The sequence below is a fragment of the Momordica charantia genome, assembly GCF_013281855.1.
Source record: "Momordica charantia cultivar OHB3-1 chromosome 1 unlocalized genomic scaffold, Mcharantia_2.0 BLBB01000001.1, whole genome shotgun sequence".
NCBI classification, from domain to species: domain Eukaryota; kingdom Viridiplantae; phylum Streptophyta; class Magnoliopsida; order Cucurbitales; family Cucurbitaceae; genus Momordica; species Momordica charantia.
The window spans coordinates 20,874,472-20,893,084 of NW_028275157.1; the positions used below are offsets into that span (position 1 = coordinate 20,874,472).

Sequence of the window (18,613 nt, forward strand, 5' to 3'; positions counted from 1 at the left end):
CGAAAAAAAATAACTTGGACGTGATATTTTTTATTTTAAAAAAAAGTCCAGTACTTATTTTCTTATAATTAAAGTATGTTTAGGTTGGAAAAAAAATAAATGTAATTTAAATGTAGGTCAAACACACATTTAAATTGACAAACTTGAACATATAATTATTCAGTTAAATTATTAATAACTTTTGAATTTATACCCTCTTACACTAAAATAAATTTACAAATTTCATCTTAACAATGAATTAATGCAAAATTTATACTTACAATATACTTCGAACTACAATTTTTATAGTTTATTTTTTCTATACTTAAATTTTCTATTTCTTTTAGTACAATATGTGAGATTTGTTTTTTTTTAATATCTTTTTAGGACAAATACCAATTATTGAATTAACTCAGATTAGTCAAAGCACCAGTTTTTGGTCTCAAAATATTTTGAACTTTGTCAAATTTATTAGAACATATTTTTTTTTTGAAAAGAAAATTTATTAAAACATTTATAGATTTGGAAATTAACTCAATCAAACATATTAAATCAAAACTTTTAAAACTAGTATAGAGATGTATGAACACAATAAAAAGAAGGTTTCACTGGAAACATGAGCGATCTTCCCATGAACAGATCCCTTTCTTCCTTGTGAAACATTGTTTCTTGGGAAGAAACCTTCTTGTTTTGGGTGAGAATGTTCGAGCTGTAAACAGCAGGCCTTTTAAATAAAAGCTCACCAGCTGCTGAAAGTGACCATTTTTGGATCTAAAGATCCGCTAAGCTCAGTGCCCCGCATTGGGGATGCCTTCAAAAGCAAACAATTGAGAAAGGCCATCTTGTCGGGGGCAAAAAAAAAAAAAAAAAAAAAAAGAAAAAATCCCATTGGTTTCTGGTTTTCTGGTTTTACAGCGAGCGGTGAAAAAACAAAAAAACTGGGAAGAGATGGCGATGGGTAGCGGCCATGGTGGTGGCGATTGAGAAATTTCAACGCACGCGTGAGAGTTGGGTCATTCGCTATGTTAATTGGGTGATTACCCAGTTGATTTTTTGTCCGTTTTGGTTAATATGATGGAGGAATCAGAATGGTAACGAGCGAGTTAACTTCAATTTCTGCAACTGTCCCTGTCCCGCGTAACGAACGCAATCGCTCGCCATTTTTCCTTCTTTTTACATCTGGGTGGTTTCTTTAAAGGGGGGAAAGTTGAAGCGGCACGGGGTTGAAGTTCTCTGTACCAAGGAAGAATCTCTAAGCGCATTTGGGATTTGGCACTGTTCAGAAGCTATTCTGTCCCCTGGTAAAACAATTTTGCAGTCAAACCCCATTTCGATTCTTTACTGTTTCCCTCTATTTCCTGTTTCTGTTTTCTGGTTTTGCGGCTTTAAATCAGTGGAACTGTGTGGTGGGTTCTGTCGCTTCGATTCAGTTTTTTCAATTTCATGGAAGAGAGTTCAGAAGAGGTCTATCTCCATGGCGATCTCGACCTCAAAATCTTCGAGGCCACCCGTTTGCCTAACATGGACGTTGTATCTTCGCGTATGCGCCGTTGCTTCACGGTCTGTGGTGCTATCGATTACACTGCCACTAAATCCGTCCGAACCAAGTCGGGGGACGCCGCTGGCGCGGAGGAAGTCCACCGCAGCCATGGAAAGATCATCACCAGTGACCCGTATGTCACCGTCACCGTCCCACAACAAACCGTTGCTCGGACTCGCGTCATAAAGAATTCCCAGAGTCCCATTTGGAATGAGCATTTCGTTATCCCCCTTGCACAGAAGATGGCCTTCTTGGAATTCAACGTGAAAGACGACGACGTCTTTGGCGCTGAAGTTATGGGGACGGTCAAATTCCCTGCTCAGAAAATCGCCTCCGGTGCACTCATTAGCGGGTGGTTTCAGGTGCTTGGCCCAAATGATAAGCCGCCGAAGGCTGGCGCTTCGCTACGACTCGAAATGAAGTTCTCTCCGGTTGAGAATAACCCATTATATCGGCACGGCATTGCTGGAGATCCGGAGCAAAAGGGCGTGCGGCACACTTATTTTCCCGTTAGGAAAGGGAGCTCCATGAGACTGTACCAAGATGCTCATGTGCCTGATGGGCTGCTGCCGGAGATTGGATTAGACGGAGGGAAAGTTTATAGGCAAGAGAAATGCTGGGAAGATATCTGCCATGCTATATCAGAGGCTCACCATATGATTTATGTCGTCGGATGGTCGGTTTTTCATAAGGTGAAGCTGATTAGAGAGCCAAGCAGGCCATTGCCGCGAGGTGGGGATTTGACTCTTGGTGATCTGCTCAAATACAAATCAGAAGAGGGGGTCCGAGTTTTGATGATGGTTTGGGATGATAAGACTTCTCACGATAAGTTATTCATTAACACGGTGAGATTTATGTATGACATATAACGGATGAATGGAATGCATGCTTATCATTTTAGGCTAGAGTTCTGAAGCCTTGAATGTTTTTCTTCAAGCAAGTTTCTATAATGATATTGAAAGAGTTGCTTGCAACTCTTTAATATAAGATGACTTTGAAGAGTTGATTCTAAAATGTAATTGCCTTCGGTTGCAGGCAGGATTGATGCAGACACATGATGAGGAAACTCGAAAATTTTTCAAGCATTCATCAGTTATCTGCGTGCTCTCACCTCGCTATCCAAGTGGCAAGTTAAGCTATGTGAAACAGAAGGTATTGGTTTACCACCTTCCCTCCCAGTGCCAAGGAGCAAAATGAGAAGCCTATATGTTATCACATAGTTAGAACTCAAAAGCTTATGGCTGATATTATTGTGGCATGATTTTCTTCATGTTATTTTTGTTTCATTTTCAATTCCTTTTGTGCATCTTTTTTTTTTTTTTTAAGATAGGACTAGTCAGGGGTAAGGAGAAGCGCTTCTTCTGCTTTACAATCGGAATAAGGAACCTTAAAATGAACTTTGTTGTCATTTTGAAAAATGTCTTGGGGTTTTTAAGGTTCTTGTTTGTCTTATTTGGAAAGCCGGTTATTGTATGGATTGACTTGCTTTGTGATTGACCACTCTATTATAGAAAGTTGCTCATAAAAACTTTTTGTCCAGGTTGTAGGGACTGTCTTCACACACCATCAAAAGTGTGTCCTTGTTGATACACAAGGATATGGTAATAACAGAAAGATAACTGCATTTATTGGAGGTCTTGATCTCTGTGATGGTCGCTACGATACACCTGAGCATCGATTGTTCCTTGGCCTTGACACGATATTTAAGGATGATTTTCATAATCCTACATTTCCTGTGAGTAGAATTAAATGATAATTTTACTTTGATAATACTGTTAGAAACTTGAGTAAACCTTTTCCCCTTAGATTTAATCATGCTTTACCCGATTTGGGTGGTTAAGAAATTGAGGTATTTGCCATCATTTTGTCCTTTGTTTTTGGATGGAACACACTAGGCTGGAACCAAAGCTCCACGGCAACCATGGCATGACTTGCACTGTCGAATCGAAGGGCCGGCTGCATATGACTTGCTTATGAACTTTGAGCAACGTTGGAACAAAGCCACAAGATGGACAGAGTTTGGCTTACGGTGCAGGAGAATTTCTCACTGGCATGATGCTTTGATAAAGATAGAGCGGATATCATGGATATTAAGCCCTAACCTAACTACCTTAAGAGACGGTACGATAAAAGTTCCAGAGGATGACCCTAAAGTATTTGTTTCAAGGGAAGAAGATCCTGAAAACTGGCATGTTCAGGTTGGAATTTATATGGCTTTTTTTCTTGTTATGGTTGAAATCAATCTTTCTTTCCTTTTCATTAGTAAACATTGTTATTTGATTTCATTTATGTACTAAATCCATGTCTATCTTTCGTTTTTAGATTTTCCGTTCCATTGACTCTGGGTCTGTTAAAGGATTTCCAAAAGATGTCCATGTTGCCGAGTCTCAGGTTATCCCTCCGCTACCCTCCCATTTTGGATAGTAGATATTTTTGTATCAAAGTTGATGTATCAAAGTTGATGTGAATATGTCATTTTCTTGTGGCTGCAGAACCTTGTCTGTGCAAAAAACTTGACTATAGAGAAAAGCATTGAAATGGCATATATCCAGGCCATCAGATCCGCGCAACATTTCATATATATTGAAAATCAGTATTTTATTGGATCATCGTACGGATGGCCGGGATATAAAAATGCTGGTCAGTTTCTCATTATAAGTTCTGTTTCTTTGTAGTCGTTTACTTTGTTTCTTCTCTCGTGGTTGATCGTGCCTGTGGGAGTATAAATCTTTATTTGAGGTAAAAATATGATTGAACTGTAAAATATTATTATATGCCTGTTTTTCTCATCGTCAGATGTTTATCTCTGATTCTCTGGTACTGGTAGAATTGTTCTGTCTTATTGTTTAACTTGAATGACCAAAACATGATTCTGCTTTCCAACTTTGCCCATATACCATGCTGTCATGTTAGGCTTCTTCATTTGTTTGGGTTTGCAAACTCACTGCAGATTTTAGACTTTTATTTTTTGGAAGAAAATTATAGAAGTTATATGTCCACTATCCTACATTACATATTTATGGGTTTTTGGCATGAGCAGGGGCTGATAATCTCATTCCCATGGAGTTGGCCCTAAAGATTGCAAGCAAAATAAGAGCTAAGGAAAGATTTGTTGTATATATTATCATACCAATGTGGCCGGAGGGAGATCCGAAGAGCGGTCCCATGCAAGAGATCCTTTATTGGCAGGTATATGGCTATCTGAAATAGTTTCTAGATCAATTGAAATATATTTCAAAATGTTTAGGACAAACTCAGGTTGCTACAGTATCTGGTACTCAATGCAATGGACTAGTACTGTTAAACGAGCTGATACAGTAATATATTGAATTGTGTTATAGTAGTTTTTGGTTTAAGAGAATCTACACAGTTGACAATGGAAATTTATGATGATATTAAGCAACTTTTAGAATATTTGGGCTTGGATTTGTGTTATTTGCATTCAGTTTGTGGATTTTTCTACTTAGAAAAGTTTGTAGGTAATAGAATTTAGTATTTTTTAAATTTGAGGGTATGAACCTAGGTTTATGTAGGCTGTGGGATTAACAAGCTGGTGGTATAGAATAAGCCAATCACATACTAAAATGTGGGAGTGTTTATGGGTTGAGTTTTGTAATATTTTAGATCTAATGCAATCATTTTGGTTATAGATTTCTATAACACAAGCAATCTTTGTAAAATTACGAACCCAACCCAAACCAACCTATAAAGATTGGATTTGATTGGTTCCGTTCTATTGGGTTTTAGTTAAAACTCACACCTCATACCTTAGGTAGAGTTCCGTAACTTTTCAAATATGTCTTTAACTAAGGTTTAAACAAGCTGACTAGCCAAAAATTTTAAGCAACTAACCCAGTCTATACAATTTGAAGTGAAATGAATTTTAAGTTAATAATAAATTTATAAAAGTTGTGATTACATATTATATTTTCGTAGGTTGTGTTGGTTCAACTTGGTGGACCCGAGAATCGAATCAACCTAATTGAGTTAGAAAAAATTGAATCTGATCTAACTCAAATTAGTTTCAACCCCCCTCCCCTAACCGTACGGATTGGGTCGAGTTACTCGGGTTTTTGGGATTGTCGATGTTTTTGAACACTCTTACTGAAAAATAGACTTGCTTCTTAACTCTGGGTTGCACGTACCTAACTCATGAGCCAAATACTGACTCATATTGAATTGTGCACTTGATTATTGCAGGGACAAACAATGCAAATGATGTATGAAATTGTTGCAAGTGAATTGAAGTCATCACAGCAACCAGATTTGCGCCCTCAAGACTACCTAAATTTCTACTGCCTTGGTAATCGGGAAGAAATTCCTAACAATGGGCAGACAACCGACGATACAACGGTAACTTTTCATATAGGAGTGTATAAGCTTAATTCGTGATAATTGGTAAAAGATTTTATCTCATTTTGTTGGAACTTTATAAGTGTTTGGGTTAGTTTACGCTCATCTTGTGATTATAAGCATTTAGTAATCACTTTGATTATAATGTTTCAAGTCTTTCTTAACCAGCATTTTGGCCAAAATACTCTACAAGAAATTGTAAATCATTTCCAAACATGGTGAGCTTGGGTTGGAATTGCATTTAGCTACCAAAAATAGCCCAAGTTTCATGATCATGAGATCCATTAATGTCCAGTTGTTAATTCCACATATTGTTCCATCCTATGAGCTGCTTTTCAACTTCATCTCCAGAACTTTCAGAAGTTGGGATGTGATTCACCCCAATATTTTCTCGTATAAATTCTGAGTTTTATTCAAGTATCTTAGTTTTGGGGCTAGTTTATATTGGTTGGTCATGACCTTGATTTCTTTTTTTGTCGAAAATATTCATATATATCAGGGATCTATATCTAGTGCACAAAAACATCAACGGTTTATGATATATGTACATGCCAAGGGGATGGTAGTAGATGATGAATATGTAATTATTGGGTCTGCCAATATTAACCAAAGATCTATGGCGGGAACCAAGGACACCGAGATAGCCACTGGTGCATATCAGCCACATCACACGTGGGCAAAGAATAAGAAACACCCTCGGGGTCAGGTTAGGTCCTTTTTGCCTTCTCTCTTGTAATCTCGGTGTCATTAGAAATTCTAAAATGTTTTCTGTCGTCACTTCGTATCTCCTAGCTCAAGAACTGAAGGAAATGAAGCAAATTTCTCTGTATAACTTTGCTTTAAATCAACATACGGTGTTCTCCCTTTTGCCAAATCGCATTTTTCTCATCATTGTTAATCCCTGGATGCACAGATTTACGGGTACAGAATGTCGCTATGGAGTGAGCATCTCGGGTTGCTTGATCCATGTTTTGAGGAGCCAGAAAGTTTGGAATGCGTGAGAAGAGTGAACAGGATTGCGGAGGATAACTGGACGAGGTTCACGGATGAGGAGTTCACGACGTTGCAGGGCCACCTTCTCCAGTATCCGTTGCTCGTGGAAGGTGACGGGAAAGTCAGCCCTCTGCCTGGACATGAAAACTTCCCTGATATAGGGGGGAAGATACTAGGGTCTCATTCCACTGCAATTCCTGATGTTTTGACCACATAGTCTCCTTCCTTTAACAGCAATGGTGTGCTTTTTCTGCAAGTTTAGTCATATAGGCTTTGTAAATTTTGTGCTGAACTTAAGGTAGTTTCCATTGGGTAGAATCAGTCCCTCTTGATCCCGAGTCGAAATAGGCGAATGGGAAAGAGAGTCGATAACTTTGCTAGTCAGTAGCCGAGTCTGGTGTTCTAAGAGTGAAAAATTCTGGGTGGTTGGTGGGATTTTCTATCGTGTTCATTGATGTTTGTATGTATTTTAATGGTGTTGAATTTGTGGATGTGTATTGTAGGGATATTATCGTGGATTTTCATTCATTTTCCTTCAAATAAAGTTTCAAATTGTTGTTGATTGATTTAGACTAGCATGTTTGTTAGGGAATGAGGGTCATTCCTTACTGAAAAAATAGAATATGCATTTAACTGTTATTAGGAGACAATAAAGAGCACAACCATGTTACTGTGGCTTCATTCAATAGTTTATAAAAAATAGATACTCCATTCATATGATATGTATTGATTATATTGTTTAATATTTATAGAGGGAATGAATTGAAATACTTCTTACATTTAACACAAATTGTTTAGGTTATAAATTTATTCAACCCACACCACCCTTATTAAATAACGAACCAAACTCAATATTTAAATTTTTGTGTTGAATGAATTTGAGTGAGTTATTTATTTTAAAAATGTTGTTGGAGAATAAATAATCTATGTAAAATTGTTGAATGAAATAAAATTAAAATAAATATATACATATATAATTTTATAATAATTAAAACAAAAAGTTCAAATAAGTTTGTTCCAAATAATTAAATTTATAGATTTTTTCATTCAGAGTTGGATTGAATTTATCTAATTTCTATGAGGTGTGAAATTTTTTTAATACTCTCACAAGATTTTATTTTTTGCTTAATTCAAACTAGAGATAAGATAGGAATTCGAAATTGGTGCCTACAGCCTTGTTCATTAAAGTTCAAGAGTGGAATAAAAACTCTTTAGAGTTGGTTGGTACTGCAATAAATAAAGTTAGCAAATCTTTTTTTTTTTTTTTTTGAAATAAATATAAAGTTAGCAATTTACTTTAAGAAAATGAAAAGACAAAATTTAAGAAATTTGGAAGGCCAAAATGCAGTGACGTAGGGATCAGGAACGAGAGCACACGATAACTATCGTACGCACGCCGCACCGAATGATTCTTAAAACAATATGAAAATTCTTCGAACGAACTCTTAAAGTTCATCCCATCGCACAGCCCACGACGGCGAGTTGCGACTGCTGGGACTCGTGGGGAGGCCGTCTTCAGAAACCCTAAATTTCTGTTTGTACTGCTCTCTAGCTTTTGGTGGCCGCCGTTCTCATTTTGGTCTCGTTCTGAAAAATGGCAAGCTTTCTTTTCCGTCTCTATTATTTATTTATTTGTTCATCGTTGTTTTTATTTGATCGATGTGAAAGGTTTAACAATCGAACATGTTTGACTGTGTGCAGGCCGATTCTCATCGCAAAAGGTGAGCTTATAAACGTTTTTGTTGAATTGATGTGTTTTACTTTCGATTTACGATATTGGGGTACCTAGGGCTCAGAGATGATTGAATGAACGTTGAAGCATTCACGATCTTCTTTACCCTTTTTTTTTTGTGAGATATTGATTAACTAAATTATGACCCTCCATGAAGGAAATAATAAGTTCACGAGTTTCGAACATTTCATTTCATCCCTCGAGATGTCTGTAATTAGGTCGAGAATTCTCCTGAAGTTCTACCCGTCGTTGCAACTTTTGAGGGTAGTGGGTTAGGTCATGGTCGTAGAACACGGGTACGCAATTCCCTCTCCCAATTTTGGTACCTATTGATTTCTATGGAAGTCTAATAGGTAGCAATTGGAAAATCGTACTAAAAAATTCCCATTGAGTGACTATTGTTTCTACTACTGGAGCTTCAGAATTTTTTGATATTTTAATTTCGGAGATTTGACGGGATTTGACTTGGGTCGATAAGAGATAGACATGAAACATCTCGGTCACTATAACTCATACTCTTGGTTGTTATTTAAAAATTTGAGCTGTTAATGATTTCCCTTTTCCATTATGAGCATATCGATTTGTTAGACTTGAAAACTTGTCATATCAGTAACTGATATTTGGAAGCATGTGTGGATTTACTACTGTATGTGTTATTGTGCTGTAAACCTTTATCCCAATAAACTCCAATTCTCCTTAGAATTTACGGGCCATTGAGGATCAATGGGAGAGGGTGATGGAAATTATGTGCATTTGTAATAATTAAGAAACTTGGCAGTCATAAAATTTTAGATTTCCCATTTTCTTAACAATATTTTCATTCAAACAGGTTTAATTATAATGCCCGTGGGTACTTGGTGTTCATGTTATATATGGTTTTAATTTACTCAGGTACTCTCGATCTCCTTCCCCTTGGAGAGCTCCTTCAAGGTCAAGATCTAGATCCAGGTCCCGATCTAGGCCCAGGTCCCGATCCAGATCATGGTCAAGGCCAAGGTCCAGAAGTCGTGGAAGGTTGGTTTTCATTGTTTGTTATTAGTTTCTTTTTTTACAACTTTAATATAGATAAATGTAAAGTAAAATCAACTTATATGTTTGTGAACTTTGGTAGTGTATCACCTATTCTTATGGTTACACATGTTTTTGATTCAGATCAAGGTCCAGAAGTCGTGGGAGGTGAGTTTTCTCAGCTGTAACTCTGAAAAGCAAATAATCAACTCTCTAATTCAGTACTTGAATTTGGTCTATTGATGTTTCTGTTGCATGTGTTGTTAGTGTTTAATTTCTCGTTGGCTAATGTTTTTGAGCTTGTTTGCAGGGACCATGCTCTTAATACTGGGAATACACTTTATGTTACCGGTCTTTCTACAAGGGTCACTGAAAGAGACCTTGAAGAGCATTTTTCCAAGGAGGGCAAGGTTAGTTTGTGAACCCATAATTAGTTGTGGTTGATTGCATAATTTGAGCAAGATGAAACATTTTCTTTAGTTCACAATGATCCGAAAACAAGTGCTTCAACATAAAGCAAGATTGTATTTATTGAATTTAAGAATGTGCTTGGTAGGAAAATTTGGATGTCACTACGGGTCACAAAAACATGGTTCCATTTTATTCACAAAATCTCACTGTCTGCTTATTACTTCTTAAACATTGAATTTGAACAAAATGGAAAATGTTAATTATTCAGTTTCAAAAGTTTTGGCATAAACTGATTACTGCTTTTTAAAATCATTTTCCGGAACATGCCTGTCAAACGTGAATGCAGTGCATTCATAATATTGTCTGTTGAAAAATATAAATAAAAATTGGATTAGATACCAACTGTTCCCAAGTTCTGGACTGCTTTTTTCCTTGCTCATGGTGCAGTCAGTGATCAATTTATCTTTTGTAATGTTTCCTATTCTCAGGTAGCTTCTTGTTTCCTTGTGGTTGAACCCCGTACACGGATTTCCCGTGGTTTTGCATTTGTCACGATGGACAATGTTGATGATGCTAATCGGTGTGTTAAGCATCTCAACCAGTCAATTCTAGAGGGTCGATATATAACTGTGGAGAAGGTACAATGATTTCTCTGCAGGGTTAACATTGAAAAATTGTGGTTGGTTTCCCTTTTTTCTTAACTTGGAGGTTTTCTGGTTATTCAGAACAAGTTGTGTCAGCTATGTTGGCAGCAATCAAAGATGATGAGTTCATCCATGTCAACTTTAGTGAAACAGCTTGGTCAATGACAAGCTTAAACCACAGATTTCAAATGCGCCTGATCAACTAAACATATCAACTATATTGCCCAACAACTTTTCTACATCAGCATTCACTTTCAACTCAACTAAACAACGGACATTATCAAGAACTTTCTAATCAGGCTTTATGGTATTTCATGCCTAGCATTCATTGGACACTAGTCAAATTTTCCTGACTCCCGATATCGAGCGCATCTTTTTTGGTGGCCGGTTCCCCCTATGAATATTTCTTATAATCATGGTGCTCTGCCAACAATGTCAAAACTTGTTTTTTTTTCCTTCTTTTCCAAGTGCTTGTCTGGAAAACTATAGTAGCAATAGAACATTGGACTGGGACATAGGTTACTAAAAGAAATGAGATGACACTTTTTTCTATTTTGTCTTCCAGTCACGGAGGAAACGGCCCAGAACTCCAACACCGGGACACTATTTGGGGTTGAAAAGTACCAGAGACTCTGGTAATCACAATCCATCAGTGTATGTGGTCTGTGTTTGCAATTTACTGAAACCTCATTCTTACTGGTTTTGTTCCCTGTTGTGTTAGGCTACCGTGGCGATCGTGGTGGTAGGTACCATGGTGGTGGTGGCTCCTTCCGTGAGGACTATGGGTATCGTCGGTCTCCAAGACGCAGCCCGTATCGAGGGGCTCGAGAGTACTCCCCACCTTATGGTGGAAGATCAAGGAGGGAGCACTCGAGATCGCCTCCTTACTCCCCCCCCTATGGCAGCCCAGATAGGAGGTATCCTCCTCGTGGCGCTAGGTGAGGTGTGAGGCCTTTAGTGTACTTCTATGGTGCTATTAAGAAATCGGTGGATGAATGGTCAGTAGTGTACTCGGAATATTTGTCTGTACCCTCATAGTTTTAAGCAGTCCCAACTGGTCGAATGTTGTCAGTCACATGGTTTATCAGTTCAATGTTTCGACTTGTGCTAGTAAACAATATTACAAGGTTTTATGTCCATCTCACTTTTAGTTTTCTGTTATTTTTAATTTTGAAAAACGAGTAAGTTCTCCGTTGGTGCTTTGAGTTATGCAAGGTTACTTTATTGATTGAGTTGTGCTCGAGCCCGAATTGGCTTCTAGATATTTAATAATATAGGCATAAATAGATTGAGTTGTGCTCGAGCCCGAAGTGTAAGTCTTCATCAAGTTTTTGTCGATTCTTTCGGGTCTTGAAGTTGTATCATCCCGATAACGTTTTATGTTTGGGAATTATAACTAAGATTTCAATTCTTGCCGCACCTAAACTACCCGCTACTAACGTAGCATTTCTTGGTTGTAAAGATTACTCGAGCTGCCAGGTACCCAACTCTTGTTTTTCTGTTCATCATAACTCCTTTTTTCAAATCATTTTTATTTAGTTTAGTTTGAATAATTTCAGAATCGGAGTACAAAATCAAGCTTCTGTGATCATTTTTTCCCTTTTAGAAACTTTCCGGTTTAACTTTTCATTTGTACTTCGTTGCAAACTAATCTAATTATTTGTTGGTTTCTGGTTTGTGGCATGGAAATTAAGTCTCACCGACAGTTGAAAAGGGGTGTGTTTGAAAGCCAATAATACTTTGCGTAAACGGGTTACTGGACTATATTCCAATTTCAAACACTTCATCGTTTTTGTTTCGAATTGGTTTATTTTAATGTTGTATTTACTTTGGATGTTTACTCGGTGAGATTCGATGATGTTGATATGCATTTTCTTGAGGAAACGTAGCGTACTAATGATTTTGTTTTTAGTTTGCATTTTTCTGAATTTAATGATTATGTTCTTAGTTTTTTAGCTGGCAGGGTGTATGTTCTTTGTTTTTTAGTTGAGTTTCTTGAACTATTTTTTTTTGTTTGTTTTCGTTGAGGAGGTCTAATTTTCGCCGAGTATCCACTTAATTAGTATTAAGATGCCACCTCGGGTCAACGGAAGTGGAAAATTGAATTATATGGGCCTGTAGCCCAAAAAGTTGAGTCGTACGGGCCTGGGCCTGGGCCTGGGCCCAATCGTGTGAACATATCACTTCCATTTTCGGGACTTGAGGGAGCAGCATCATCAGGAGTCGGAGCAACCATGTCAGTCGCAGCTCGTGTGAATATTCCCGTCGCTGGAGTCTTCTCCCTCTTGAATTCTCCCCTTTCTCTTCCCAATTCCATCAAGCTCTCGTCCATCCCTCTTCACAGACGTCCGATCAGAGTTTGTTCTGTTTCCTCGTCTTCCCACTCCTCTTACTCTATACAACCAGATGAAGTTGAAGAATTTGTCATCGGCGACTGCGTTATCTTCGAAGACGGCGCGTTCGACGATCCTTATCTGTCCGACGACTCGAATGCGGGCTATTCCAGTACAGGCGTAGCGCAGTCTAAGCCCAAGAGCGGCGTTGCGGAAATTAAGCCCGAAAACTTGGTGCCGGATGAGTGGAAGGAAGCGCAAGCGGAGATTAACATCACCAAGAAAGAGAGGCGGAAGATTGCTCAGGAGTTGGAGTTTGGTACTCGAGTTGAGAAGAGGAAGAAAGGGCTTGTTCCTTTGAGGAGTGTGAATTTAGAGGAGTATTTGGCTTACAAGCAAGCCAAGTTAGCGCAGTTGGAGCCGCTTGTTCTTGATAATCCTTCTACTTTTCCGGCGACTGGGGAAGTTAATGGGGCGGAGGGTGTTAGGGAAGTTAAAAGAGGCGAAATGAGCGGGTCGAGTGAGCGAGTGGCGCCAAAAAATCCCAAGTGGGCGGTTTATGGACGAGGTCTGGAGGATGTTTCAGAATTCTTCAACAGTGGAAAGTATCAGCCTGCCGATAAAAAATCTGAAGGTATTTCCGATGGTTTGATTGTCATTATTTGCTACTTAAATGAAGAGAAATTAATCAGCCATCCTTTACATTTTGTATATGCATGACTCTGAGAATTGGAAGAATAATCTTGTAAGTCTCTCTTTGGTTATGATCCATTTATATATTATTATAGGACCTCGCAAGTTATTTACAAAAGAGGAAAAGGTTATGCTGAATAAAAGGGTGCCTGATCTTGCTGCTGCTCATTCTGTAAGACATCTTATGACCATTGTATCCTTAAGTGATTTTCTAAGGTTGTTGCTAAATTTGATCTTCTTCTTTGATATACTTCAAGTTTATTGATATCTTGGATTTGGGTTTTGAAAGTAAACTACCAAGAGCAACAGTAACCACTTGTGGGTTTTTGAAATTATGTTCAGGAGATGTGGTTACCTCTACACACTCTTGTTGGGTCTGGCGAATTTTACCTTGTGGATGAACTATTGAAAAATAATGTCGACATCAATGCTGTGGACAAGGTAGGGAATACTTCCATGTTGAACATAAAATATAGTGAATTTACCTTTGTTATTTCATCATTACTCAGTCATCTTCGTTTACATTTGCTTTCAGGTTGGTTTCACTGCTCTTCACAGAGCTATAATCGGAAAAAAGCAAGCCATAACTAATTATCTTTTAAGAGAAAGTGCCAATCCTTTTGTTCGTGATAAGGTTAGCAAAAATTCTAACCACCCCCTAAAGTATTTCCATTATTCGGTTGACTAGCTTGAGAGAATGATATTGATCTATGAGGAGATCTTGTCGTTTTATCTTCAGAATTGAAACAAGCCATGGACTTTATGCATGAATTGTTGATACTCATTTGAATTGCTATAGAGATGTAGTTGTACAGTGAAATTGCAGAACACCTGAATCTTCAATCTATATATTGTTTTATCTTAAGAAGAAAGGATATATGGCCTCCTATAGTTTCTTTCTGTCACAGCTCACAAGTGCAGTGGTCTACTACCATAATCAGGCTTTATTTTTTTTAATCTTAGTCAAACATTTCATGTTAATAACTCCTGTCCGAAGTTAATGAACTGTGTTCACTATTTTCTAAGTTCCAAGTAGTGTAACATAGTATATGTTTGCTTTCAGCTGGTTTTTGCTTGCAAGTGAATTTTTTTTTTTCTTTCTTCAAACCTTGTTAACAGGATGGGGCAACCTTGATGCATTACGCTGTCCAAACAGCTTCGAGTCAGGCAATCAAAGTTCTTCTATTGTATAATGTTGATATAAACCTTCAGGACAAAGTATGTCTACACTTATCTTTGTTAGTATTAATATTCATGAGGTTCCATCTCAAAACCAATTGGCAATGAGAGGAGTAACCCATGTCTATTATAAACCATTGTTAAGTCCCTTCTTTTATCAATGTGGGATCCTTAACATGCCCCCTCAAGATGGTGCCTCTTTTGGGTTCACCAATCTTGGATCGGATCCCATTTTGGACCGAATGCTCGTTTGAGCTTGTGGGCTCTGATACCATATTAATATTCATGGGGTTCCATCTCAAAACCAATTGGCAATGAGAGGAGTAGCCCATGTCTATTATAAACCATTGTTAAGTCCCTTCTTTTATCAATGTGGGATCCTTAACGGTTAGATTACGTGCCTTCTACAGTTCAAAAATTTAATTGACGCCATTATTATTTTGCTCTTTTCAGGATGGGTGGACGCCACTGCATCTTGCTGTTCAGGCTCGGCGGACAGATGTAGTCAGGCTTTTGTTAATTAAAGGAGCTGATAAAACATTAAAAAATGCGGTAAATATCTTTAAATTCATTTCTATATGCTCTTAATGGCATGAACGTTGAAATGTCTTGTTTTACTTAGTTTTCGCTACTTTGTACTTATCTTGTAACGCAGGATCTTCTTGCTGATAATCTGTCGAAAGTAATGTAAATTGTTTTTACTTTTATTTAAAAGTAATCACCTGAGCTAAGATAGATTATATTCATAGGTTCAAAATGCTATTTAACATATATTTTGCCCCACTGCATTTCCAGGAAGGTTTGACCCCATTGGACCTTTGCCTCTATTCTGGTCAAGACACGAAAACTTATGAACTACTAAAGCTGTTGAAACAGCTTCCAAAGCCAAGTAAACTGCCTTCATGACAGAGATGATTCATTGACCTAACTCTTGCTTAGTTTCCAGGATATCAGTTATCATTGCATTCAGTATGCCACATTGTTCCGAGTCCTACTACACTGGGTATGCAACTGTATCAGAACCTTGCTTTTTGCAAGATCATTAGATCAGAATAAATGGTGCTATTAAAGTGAATATCATTGGACAACCAAGCCAGAAACATCATGAGCTTCCCAGTCAGAGCAAATGGATCTATATCAATAACGACTAATGGTTACAGCATGGGAAGTCCGCTTAGTATCATAATCATTTTCTTTTTATGATGAAAGTTTTAATAACCTCCCCCTGTTATTCTTTCTTGTTGTAACTATTGAAGATTTTGATGTATAGATACATACGTTTTAGTGACATAAGATATGAATTTAATGGATGAACTTCAAGAGCTGGTAGGTTTTTTATTGATGACATCCCTTCACAATATTGAGAGGTACAAATTATATTGAAGTTGGGAATGTGTTCGACAATTTCTGTGACTATATTTAGGTGGAGAATTATTGTCTTTTGAAATATTAACCATCATTATACAAATAATGAATACAGCTATTCTTTTCTTGTTGATGAGCTATATTTACAGAAATGCTGCCTCAAAACTCCTGAAGCTGTGGTGACTGCAGCAGCAACGAGAATTACTGAAAAATCTGGTTTAGTTTAACTTAATCCCACCTGCAAAATGAAGGTAATCTGGGCGTGTGTGGAAGACGAAATGAGGATGGCATCTTCTCTCCATCGCCCCACAAAGCGTAGGGTTCTTCTCCATGAGCAGCATCGTCGCCAATCTCCAGGTCCTCTTCTTTCATCCTTAAGTTAACAATTAGGCTAACCAGGTAACAGATAATGCTGGTGAAGACGGCATTCCAAAGGGTAATAAACACTGCTCCAGCAAACTGGATGCCGATTTGTTTGAGACCATCTTTGAGATTTCTATCAGAGATGGCGTACAGAAGGCCGGGACCGTATATGGTATCTGTATACATCATTCTCAGGAGGTTGGGTTTGGCAAAGAGACCTGTAAGGAGACCCCCCATACAACCTGCCACTGCGTGCGTGTGGAAGACGCCCAGGGTATCATCAACACACTGAAGGAATGCCAGCCTCCTGTGCAGCACCATCATAGTGTACCATGGCACCAAACCAGCCAATACGCCCATCACCACAGCCGCCACGGGATCAACAAGCCCTATTGATCATGCAAACCGAATATGATTACTTGATTTGAATTCTCCATATAAGGTTAAATTAGTAGTTATCTTTCTTTCTTAGGATGGATGAAAGAACTAACCTGCACCAGGAGTGATGCACACGAGGCCAGTGATGATCCCTTGAACTGCGCCGATCACAGAGCTTTTCTTGTATACAATGATGTCCATCGAGACCCAGATCAAGAGACTCGTTGCGGTGCAGATATGTGTGTTTAAAATGGCAAGTGATGTTATCCGACTCGCTGCAAACGGAGCTCCTCCATTGAATCCAGTCCAACCCAGCCAAAGAAACCCCGCACCGCCCACCATGTGCAGTATGTTGTTTGGTGGGAAGTTCTGCCTGTCCTGGGAGTGTCGTGGCCCAACCTGCGGGCATGATCAACGGATCAGAAACCATTGTCACAAATAACAACTTGATTCCAAAGCATATGGAGAAGGAAGATCACTGGAAATAGAAGGTAAAAACTTGTTTTGTAGGTCGTTTACCCAGTAAGCAGCAGTGAAACCAGCCACCCCAGAAGAAAGATGAATGACATAGCCGCCGGCATAGTCAATGAGGTACTTCTGAATAAACCCATTCCCCCATATACAGAAGGCCCCAACTGTGTAACAAAGAGTTAGCCACATTGGAACAAATAGCATCCATGCATAAAAGTTCATCCTCCCCAGCAAAGACCCGGCGAGCAACACCACGGTAATGGCGGCGAAAGCAAACTGGAAAAACACGTAGTCAGCCATCGGAAAACACCCTTGTGGAGACTGTGAAAGAAGGTACCTTTCAGACAGCGCCGCACCAGGCTTACCAACGAGCCAGAACAGCCTGTCGCCGAATGCCATACGATGTGCCCAAAGTACCCAACAGACGAGCACGGCTGCAAAGCCATAGAGGGCCATGAAGGCAGAGTTTACAGCCCATTTCTTCTTCACCATGCTGCCGTAGAGGATGACCAGGCCCGGAACAGTTTGGAGGCCGACCATGGTAGCCGCCGTGAGCTGCCACGCATTGTCGGCCTTGTTGTTCCAGTACGGAATTGATTGGTCTGCGGTGGAGGCGAGCTCCGGCGCCGAGAACATACAGTTACTCATAGGGAAGGAGAGAGGAGGTACAAATTTGATTATAAGAAAGTGATATTAATCTGTTTGTTTTCCTTTGAAATTGTGGGGAGGGATGCATCATAAATATGATTCCGTTTTTGGCCGTTGGCTTGGTGATGTTCCATTGATATAATCTCCCAGTGTCTCGGCTTCTTTTGTCGTGGCTTTTCTAAAATGTTCAACATTTCAGGGCAAATGTGTTGGAGAAAATCGTAGAAATTTCAAAGGATGGTTTTTTTTTTAAATATATACTTAATTTGAATCTTCGACTTTTAACTAATTAAGTTATAATTGAAATAAATCTTATACAATAATTTAGTTTGATAATTGATTATTTTGGTAATGGTTCGGATAGCTTGGTTGATTATGTGATTCTATCCATAAATAAATTGCTAATGTTTTAATTATTGAGTTATTTCTTATTTAGTCAGTTTGGTAGTTTTTATCATTATCATCATCAATTTTAACTTGCACTTCTAAATGTACTGAGTTACTGGAATAAGATCTATAAATA

General features: G+C 38.4%; 4 protein-coding genes across 6 annotated transcripts; 3 read left to right on the forward strand and 1 right to left on the reverse strand.

The window, feature by feature from the left end:
• The first annotated feature begins 727 nt into the window (after nt 1–727).
• PLDDELTA (phospholipase D delta) lies at nt 728–7,435 on the forward strand. Of its 2 annotated transcripts, XM_088122166.1 has the most exons (11): nt 728–1,280; nt 1,410–2,364; nt 2,555–2,671; nt 3,060–3,254; nt 3,415–3,717; nt 3,842–3,910; nt 4,012–4,159; nt 4,560–4,708; nt 5,720–5,872; nt 6,372–6,578; nt 6,786–7,435. In XM_088122166.1, the coding sequence occupies exons 2-11, from the start codon at nt 1,423–1,425 to the stop codon at nt 7,080–7,082; spliced, it is 2,580 nt and encodes an 859-aa protein (XP_087978292.1). In that variant the 5' UTR covers nt 728–1,280; nt 1,410–1,422; the 3' UTR covers nt 7,083–7,435. The 2 variants fall into 2 exon arrangements, with proteins under 2 accessions (XP_087978292.1, XP_022132836.1); XM_022277144.2 differs by having other exon boundaries at nt 730–2,364.
• Nucleotides 7,436–8,303: 868 nt separating this feature from the next.
• On the forward strand, nt 8,304–11,892 carry LOC111005727 (RNA-binding (RRM/RBD/RNP motifs) family protein). 2 transcript variants are annotated; one of them, XM_022277342.2, is made up of 8 exons: nt 8,304–8,462; nt 8,567–8,586; nt 9,489–9,611; nt 9,750–9,773; nt 9,916–10,015; nt 10,505–10,654; nt 11,226–11,295; nt 11,382–11,892. In XM_022277342.2, the coding sequence occupies exons 1-8, from the start codon at nt 8,460–8,462 to the stop codon at nt 11,600–11,602; spliced, it is 711 nt and encodes a 236-aa protein (XP_022133034.1). In that variant the 5' UTR covers nt 8,304–8,459; the 3' UTR covers nt 11,603–11,892. The 2 variants fall into 2 exon arrangements, with proteins under 2 accessions (XP_022133034.1, XP_022133035.1); XM_022277343.2 differs by lacking the exon at nt 9,750–9,773.
• Nucleotides 11,893–12,860: 968 nt separating this feature from the next.
• On the forward strand, nt 12,861–18,232 carry AKRP (ankyrin repeat protein). The gene is made up of 7 exons (XM_022276967.2): nt 12,861–13,627; nt 13,782–13,858; nt 14,029–14,127; nt 14,222–14,320; nt 14,806–14,904; nt 15,319–15,417; nt 15,661–18,232. The coding sequence occupies exons 1-7, from the start codon at nt 12,895–12,897 to the stop codon at nt 15,769–15,771; spliced, it is 1,317 nt and encodes a 438-aa protein (XP_022132659.2). The 5' UTR covers nt 12,861–12,894; the 3' UTR covers nt 15,772–18,232.
• Nucleotides 16,459–18,090, reverse strand: LOC111005728 (ammonium transporter 2 member 3). The gene is made up of 3 exons (XM_022277344.2): nt 17,491–18,090; nt 17,085–17,370; nt 16,459–16,982 (listed from the first exon to the last, which is right to left on the reverse strand). The coding sequence occupies exons 1-3, from the start codon at nt 18,088–18,090 to the stop codon at nt 16,459–16,461; spliced, it is 1,410 nt and encodes a 469-aa protein (XP_022133036.1).
• Nucleotides 18,233–18,613: the final 381 nt, after the last annotated feature.

Bases quoted from the DNA above. Each gene is read 5' to 3' on its own strand.
- PLDDELTA (XM_088122166.1), top strand. From the start codon at position 1,423: ATGGAAGAGAGTTCAGAAGAGGTCTATCTCCATGGCGATCTCGACCTC. The intron at 2,365-2,554 runs GTGAGATTTATG...CTTCGGTTGCAG, and splicing joins ATAAGTTATTCATTAACACG to GCAGGATTGATGCAGACACA. The intron at 3,718-3,841 runs GTTGGAATTTAT...TTTCGTTTTTAG, and splicing joins CTGAAAACTGGCATGTTCAG to ATTTTCCGTTCCATTGACTC.
- LOC111005727 (XM_022277342.2), top strand. The intron at 10,655-11,225 runs GTACAATGATTT...TTTGTCTTCCAG, and splicing joins GATATATAACTGTGGAGAAG to TCACGGAGGAAACGGCCCAG. The intron at 11,296-11,381 runs GTAATCACAATC...CTGTTGTGTTAG, and splicing joins GAAAAGTACCAGAGACTCTG to GCTACCGTGGCGATCGTGGT.
- AKRP (XM_022276967.2), top strand. From the start codon at position 12,895: ATGTCAGTCGCAGCTCGTGTGAATATTCCCGTCGCTGGAGTCTTCTCC. The intron at 14,905-15,318 runs GTATGTCTACAC...TGCTCTTTTCAG, and splicing joins ATATAAACCTTCAGGACAAA to GATGGGTGGACGCCACTGCA. The intron at 15,418-15,660 runs GTAAATATCTTT...CTGCATTTCCAG, and splicing joins ATAAAACATTAAAAAATGCG to GAAGGTTTGACCCCATTGGA.
- LOC111005728 (XM_022277344.2), bottom strand. From the start codon at position 18,090: ATGAGTAACTGTATGTTCTCGGCGCCGGAGCTCGCCTCCACCGCAGAC. The intron at 17,371-17,490 runs GTAAACGACCTA...TCATGCCCGCAG, and splicing joins GTTTCACTGCTGCTTACTGG to GTTGGGCCACGACACTCCCA. The intron at 16,983-17,084 runs GTTAGTTCTTTC...CATGATCAATAG, and splicing joins GTGCATCACTCCTGGTGCAG to GGCTTGTTGATCCCGTGGCG.